This window comes from Oenanthe melanoleuca, chromosome 4 (assembly GCF_029582105.1).
Source record: "Oenanthe melanoleuca isolate GR-GAL-2019-014 chromosome 4, OMel1.0, whole genome shotgun sequence".
In the NCBI taxonomy this organism is placed as follows: domain Eukaryota; kingdom Metazoa; phylum Chordata; class Aves; order Passeriformes; family Muscicapidae; genus Oenanthe; species Oenanthe melanoleuca.
In genome coordinates this window covers 31,776,037-31,783,578 of record NC_079337.1, presented here as the reverse complement: position 1 = coordinate 31,783,578, position 7,542 = coordinate 31,776,037, and the positions used below count along the sequence as shown (strand labels likewise).

The 7,542-nt window shown below is 39.0% G+C and overlaps 1 protein-coding gene across 1 annotated transcript; it reads left to right on the top strand.

Moving 5' to 3' along the window:
• Nucleotides 1-321: 321 nt before the first annotated feature.
• On the top strand, nucleotides 322-7,301 carry NPY1R (neuropeptide Y receptor Y1). The gene is made up of 2 exons (XM_056489702.1): nucleotides 322-1,020; nucleotides 1,141-7,301. Exons 1-2 carry the CDS (start codon nucleotides 322-324, stop codon nucleotides 1,597-1,599), a joined length of 1,158 nt encoding a protein of 385 aa, XP_056345677.1. The 3' UTR covers nucleotides 1,600-7,301.
• The last annotated feature ends 241 nt before the right edge of the window (nucleotides 7,302-7,542 follow it).

The window sequence follows — 7,542 nt, the reverse complement described above, 5'->3', positions numbered from 1 at the left end:
CTGTGGGACCGGCCGGGAGCTGTGGGACCGGCCGGGAGCGGCGGGAGCAGACGAGCGGCCGGGAGCGGCGGGAGCTGTGGGACCGGCCGGAGCGGCGGGCGCGGGCGGCTCCGCTGCCGCGGGACGCGGGGCAGGCTCCGTGCCCGGCGGTGACCGGCCCTGTGACCGGCGCTGCTGCTCCGCTTCTCCGCAGGTGCTGCGAGGGACATGCGGCGCTGGCGAGCGGGCTCGGCCCGGGCTCCGCTGCGGGGCTGACGGGCGCGTCCTGAACCCGGTCTGGATGAACGCGGCGGCGAAAGTCGGCGGCGAGTTGGGAACAACATGAACACCTCGGTTCTCGCCCCGCTGGGAAATATTTCCGGTCATCTGAATTTTTCGGAGATGAACTCGCAGATCTTGCAGTTTGAGGATGAAGATTGCCATGTGCCTTTGGCCATGGTCTTCACTTTGGCCTTGGCTTATGGGACTGTGATAATTCTGGGAGTCTCCGGGAATCTGGCCTTGATCGTCATTATTTTAAAACAAAAGGAGATGCGCAATGTCACCAACATCCTCATTGTCAACCTGTCGTTTTCTGATCTCCTGGTGACCATCATGTGTCTTCCCTTTACCTTTGTGTACACTTTAATGGACCACTGGATTTTTGGGGAGGCCATGTGCAAGCTGAACCCTTTCGTGCAATGTGCTTCCATCACCGTCTCCGTCTTTTCTTTAGTCCTCATCGCTATTGAGCGCCATCAGCTGATCATCAATCCCCGCGGCTGGAGGCCGAACAACAGGCATGCCTACATGGGGATTGCTGCCATATGGATTTTAGCCACAGCTTCCTCTCTGCCTTTCCTGATCTACCACGTGTTAACAGATGAGCCCTTCAGAAATGTAACGTTTGATGAATATAAGAACAAATATGTGTGCTTGGACCTGTTCCCCTTGGACACTGCCAGGCTTTCTTATACCACGACGCTTTTGGTGATTCAGTACTTTGGGCCACTTTGTTTTATATTTATTTGCTACCTGAAGGTAAGATAGAATCCTCTTGCAATACGTACTTCGTTCTATCTGATGTTTGTTTACCCTTGCAAAGATGACAGTGGTAGGTTAATTTATCCCATGTGTTTCTCTTTGTTGAATTTCCTGCAGATATACATACGGTTAAAAAAAAGGAACAACATGATGGACAAGATGAGAGACAGTAAGTACAGATCCTCTGAAACCAAAAGGATCAACATCATGCTGATTTCAATAGTGGTCGCATTTGCAGTTTGCTGGCTGCCTCTCACCATCTTCAATATCGTGTTTGATTGGAATCATGAAATTCTGCCTGTTGCTACCTGCAGCCACAACCTGTTGTTCCTAATTTGCCACCTCACTGCCATGATCTCCACCTGTGTGAATCCCATCTTCTACGGGTTTCTCAACAAGAACTTCCAAAGGGACCTTCAGTTTTTTTTTCATTTTTGTCACTTCCACTCCCGGGAGGAGGATTATGAGACTATAGCCATGTCTACCATGCACACAGATGTCTCAAAAACCTCTTTAAAGCAGGCAAGCCCCATCGCGTTTAAAAAAATAAATACTGATGATGATGAAAAAGTATAAAGAAGTAATAAAAGTTCTACACCAAACTGCAAGGAGTGTGATTGCAGGTGAAGTGTGTCCAAGGACAAGCACAATTGCATAACAAGTACAAAAAGGGTAATGTTTTTCTTCCTTTTCCAAGGAACTTTGATTGTTGTCGCTTTGAAATTACGTGCTGTGCATTTTTGCCCCTTTTACGGCTTTAATATAGAAGTTATATCTGAATTTTATTGTAAGATATAGTCAGACCTGCTACTTTCCTATGGTTTTCATCAGCTGTTTTTGTTCTGTTTTCTTTGTACAGTTCTGTGCTTCAGCACAAAGGTTTACTTATTGATTTTTTTTCAAAGAAATAGTTTTCAGGAGTGTCCATTAGAAAAAATATGAACCACAGGGACACTGTCATTACAGAGGATATCCACCAAATAATAAAATTAGGAAATTCTGATTTGAAGAGGACTTTTTTTTTTTAAATTCATCTTCTGATTGATGCTAAAATCCTGTAAAATCAGTGTAGTTATGCAAAAAACAAATTATATAAAACCTGTAGAATATGTTTAAATGTAAAAATACAGTTGTCTCATTCAAGGAGGCAATTTGGGCTGTAATCACTTAGTTTCAAAGACAGGATTAAGAAATTCTGTTCTCATTTACAATAATAAAACCCTACAGTAATTCCAGAGAGAACAATGAGATAACTGATGCTTCAGCACAGCAAATGAAAACATAAATGGGGCTTCAGTCTCAAATGATTACAGCTGGTTTTAATAACACAGGCTTTTTAATTTAAAAAATCCAAACCCCATCTTCATCTGGCATCACTGAGAGGAGTTATTGGGATGAAATGAATCATCTGTTCTGAGCCTGTGAACCATGTAAATTCTCCTTGAGCCCTATGTCCAGAATCTAGAGGGAGATGGGACTGTTTGCTATCTGGACAAGGTGCAATTTCATCCTCACAGGTGACAGAGAAATTCAGGTCTAGTATTAAAACATTAAGATTGAGTCTTTTCATAGTAATTAGTGTTGACCTATATAAATTATGTATAGCCTCATAATACTTTATGTTCAGGTGCAATGGCATAAACCTGGATAATCACCAAGACAAAGGATAGTTTAATGAAGACCTGCAAAATTTAAAAGAAGGATATGAATATAGTTTGGGTATAATATATAATATATATAATTGGTATGTTTAACTTTCAAACTCACAGTTCCCACAGTTGGTTGAAGTGTGGAAACATTTGCCAAATATACACAATAGACCTCTGTTACTGCTTAAAATATATATCCACTAATTACACAAAATATTCATGGCTAGATCCCAGTTGAGGGAAAGCATATAACTTGACTGCTGTAAATGAAATTACAACAGTACCAGCCAGCTGAGGTTCTGTGTCATGCAGTGTACTTCGCTATATCCTCATGTCTTTTTGAATAATCAGCTTTTTAAAATACAATATAAGACCCTACTTTCTTTCAGCAAGGTCACTTTAAATCATTCTGGCAGACAAGAGGGTCTTTAAAATGGATATAAATGTAAATGCAACATAAACGGAAATCCAATGTGATAAATTTCTGAGCAAAAATATCTCAGGATATGAGATATATTATGGTGAATTTAATATGTTCTAAATTTGTCATAGATAAATGCCTAAGAAATTAAAATTATTTGGGTTGCAAGTATTTAAAAGTGAAACACTGTGCCTTGTGCTGTCTTATAAATAGTGTAGAATATTAAAGTAGCAATGTGTTCTTGTGCATTATAATTCCATGTATTTCTCTACTGTGAGATAATTTAATTTAAAAGGAGTTTTCTGTGCTTGAGAACAGAGGCAGAATGTAGAAAATTAATTATAAGACAGAAGGTTCTTTCAGAGCTTTGCCTTTTTTATTTTATGAGATTTCCTTTTCTTTGTGCTTCTCCATGGAATGTGCTGTTAATAACTTGACAAGGGTTTCCTGAATTTATTTCTCTCTTACTTTACAACAATTTTCATATTTCAAAGGATATGTATTTTCACAATGAGATACAATGTACAAAAACAGCCATGGGTTTTTTATTGAGAATATCACAGTGGGTTTTTCCCATTACAAAAAGTCAGTGTTTATTTTATGGCTTTTTTATTATTTTTCTTTTCATTTTTAAAAAGCACTTTATTTCAATGTAGTGCAAAAAGAAAATTCACTCAGTTGAGAAACTTTCCAGTTTGTTTGCTGTAAATTTTTGACCAAGCTGGATTAGGTGGTTATACAGAGGAGGTGTAGAGGAAGTTTAGAGGAGCCTGATGGTGCTCAGGAACCTGAACCAGGTATGTCCTAAGATTTGGAGGTCTCCAGTGGGATAGCAACGTAATTCTTCCTATGTCAGCATTTCTCCTGCTTCAGGTACAGTCTCAAATCATGCAGCCCATCTGACACTGTCACACTATCTCCTGAGAATGCATGTCAGGTGTTTTTTGCCCACCAGCACCTGATAAGCAGGGCATACTATAAATGGGAGCATTCCTCCTGCTCAGCCTTGTTAAGCTCAGGACCCTCTGCACTGCTGTCCTAGGATCAGACTTGTTATGTTTCCCCTCTTCCCTGCAAGAAGCCTTTCTGAGCCTCTGCTCAGGATGCAGCTTAGGGCTTCGTCACACAAACAGCACAGGGCACTCTACCTGTAATGACAATGGAAATGAACACAGTGTGAAGACCATTCTGCAGGAAAATGCATTTGGAGAATTTCAGAGGCAAAAGCATGGCTTTTATGAAGAATTTGTTATGAGGCCAGGGATAAAAGTAGTCTCTCTGAGGTGCTGACCTCACATCTGCAGGGTGTATCTCAGATCTATGGAGAGCAGTGTTTTTGTCTTTGGCTTCATGACTTGACGCTGGAGTTCTCCAAAGCTTCCCCCTCCCAACAGCCAGCTACAGTACTGATCCTCTTTTTCATTTTCAGAGCCCCAGCATGGCTTCTCTATATGCTAAATTTCTTTACACGGTAAACTGACAGGTTTCATGTTTCACTATAATTTTTCAATCATTCTGGATTGATATTTATTTCTTCTACCTGCTGTTTTGTCAAACGTCCCACACTTCAGCACATGTTGATTCCTGTCTCAAAAGCCTGAGGATCCCTTTTATTCTTTAAGAGTTGTAGAAAAGTTTTACTGACAGAAAAACAGAACAGTGAGTGATCTATAATGTATCTTATTATTTATGTGTCATACATTTAATGTCAAATCTCCAGCCTTAAATGACAAATATAACTATTTAATAAGCATCAGTATTTGCTCCATTTTTCAGTTATTTTAGTATCTTAAATGTCAGTTTGATCGACCACAAACATTTACCATTTCTACATAATCTAAATAAACTAGCATATTTGTATATCATGTTAATAAATATGTCTGTATTCCCATTTTGCCTTTTTTCCCCCCCAAAAATGGTTGTGTCATTGTTACTATGTACAGTAATTCATGACTTTCACATCAACATTAAAAAAGAAAAATAAGAAAGGAAGTGATTAATTGACAATAAAGCCTGCCTTCAGTAGGCTAAGGAGAGAACTGGAAATTTAAAAATGTATATCTCTGTGTATGAAATCTACCCTGTCTTATGACCACATAAAGAGAAAAGATTTAAACCAGGAATGGAAATCAACATGACAGAACCCCCAAGGGACTTGAGCTGATGCTGACTGCATCTCATCACTGATAAAGGTGTGAAGGGCTAAGGGCTTTTATATTCTGACTCTGTGGTCTTCCACTACAGTACCAGCTATTATTAATGGATCCTAAAGGGAAAATTTGATGCTGATTCATATTTAGACTGTAAATCACTAAGTGTTTCAATCCAGGCCTGTATATAAAATTCTCATTTTGACCTCAGAGAAATATTCTCAGTTCAATGAAACTGAGAAGTTTCTTAAAGTTAACCATTTGCCTAGACATTCTACTGAATGAAACTGCATTGCTGGCTGGCAGTTCACACTCTCCTAAAAATTAGATTTTGGATATTAGCTTTTTACAGAAGTAAGTTAATGGCATATTGTTGTTTGGCCATTTTTGCAGTGCATAGAAAATGAAGAAAATAAGGAGATTTTTTATCTTCTCTTCTTATTTTCAAAGCATACAAAACAGTAGGAAACACAAGCTTAAATAACATCTCTGTCTGCCACAGATTAAATTCATTCAGTTGAGTGGAAAGGGGAGAGGAGTAATAATTATAACCAAATGATTAATTTTGTTTACAGTAATTTCTCAGTTGAAGGATATACACAGCTCCAAGATCTAGCATCTTCATTCTTGTGTTCTTTAATATGTGGTATCTGCTTCCCTGAGTTATTACTAATTAGCCAAGTAATTACTAAAGTTGGCGTGAAAGAAAATTCTTCTATACAGGTCTTCCAGAATTTCAGATGCTTTAGTATAACATATAAGATGAAAAAATGTGATCAGCTTTGGCTCTTACACTTTAATCAATCTGTGGCCAAGAACCACTTCTATTCAGTATTTCTGCCCATGCATAGCAGTGTTAATGGTCTGACTGCAGTTGATATTTCAATATTCGGGAGTGCATTCACAAAGATTAACTTCAGCTTTCTTTGCTTGTCTCCTCCAGCAGCAAGCCAAGGGCACTCACACCTGCACTACTCTGGTGCTAGGCACTGCCAAAATGTCTTTCCCTCAGTTGTCTGTATAGCTGCTAAGTGGCAGGACTGCCATCTTCCTCCATCTTCCATGGTGCTTCTGCTCTCATTTGTATTTGACCCCCTGCTAGCTGCTTTCTGAGGAACCTGGTGAAATTTGTACTCTGATTTTATAAAGTGCCTGAGTATATGATAAAAGTATATGACAGTCCTTTAGTTTATTTCATTAAAATTATCTTCCAGCAAGTGTCTTATAGGCAAGTTTCTCAAAATTTAGAAGTACATAATTTACAAGCCTGTTTAGGAAATATGTCCATACAGAACATCCAGCTCATTGCAGCAAAACTGACAGCACACACTGTCTTGTGTTTTCCAAATAGCTGAATTGATCTGGTTATTTATCATAGGTCAGACTTAGATGCAAGAATTTGCCCCAGGTGAGAACATGTTTGAAGGTGCTGTACAGGAGATATTCTGCATGATTAACTAACTTGCTACAAATTATGCAACATGTCAGATATACAGGGAAATAGAGTTTGGAAGAGAGACAAAAAGCAGATCTAGATGAAGATTTGATGCCTTCTGTCAGACACAAAAAACTCAAAGGGAGAATCAGATATTTATTTTGGGGAGTCAACAGACTGACAGATAAATGTTTTTGAGCAAAGTGGTGCTCAAAGAAGTACGTATGATAAAGAGGTTCTCTGCTCCCATTTCCAGAAAAAGAATATGGACCTTAATAAGTTACTCTGAAAATATATTTTTGGATTAATCTAAATTTCTTTTTGAAACAAAGGAAATGAAATGGCTTTGGCATAGTCGAAAAATAACAGCTTTTCATTGCACCCACCCAGTGCACATGAGTCCATTTGCTTCTTCTTCTGCACAGCATGGAGAAGGTTTGTTTATGGCAGGATGAGTAACCTGCTCAACAAAGCTCTCCTTGTCTCTCTTGGCTCATATCCACACTGATACAGTGCTGTTGTTTTTCCCTTTGCAATCTTCCCTCCTGCCCCAGCCTCTCCCAAGCTATGAAACACTCCCAAGTTTTTATTATGCTGTTTGTGTTGTTTCTTAATAAAAACTGTCTGTGAAAACATGTCCTTGAAAGATCCTATTCAGTGTGTGCTTAAACATATGGGTGAGTAGCCATAGAGGGCTTGTAGAAAAGTGACTGGCAATGTGAAGATGTTTCAGGCAATAGAGAAGTTTAAAAAGTAGTTGTTGCATACTGTTATTCAGCCCTTTTCATTTAAAGCTGTTTCTATAATTTTAATTCATGTAATCTAAATGTCAGCTTAGCTTACACATCTAGAGTAAACTTCCTC

Bases quoted from the DNA above. Each gene is read 5' to 3' on its own strand.
- NPY1R (XM_056489702.1), top strand. From the start codon at position 322: ATGAACACCTCGGTTCTCGCCCCGCTGGGAAATATTTCCGGTCATCTG. The intron at 1,021-1,140 runs GTAAGATAGAAT...AATTTCCTGCAG, and splicing joins TATTTATTTGCTACCTGAAG to ATATACATACGGTTAAAAAA.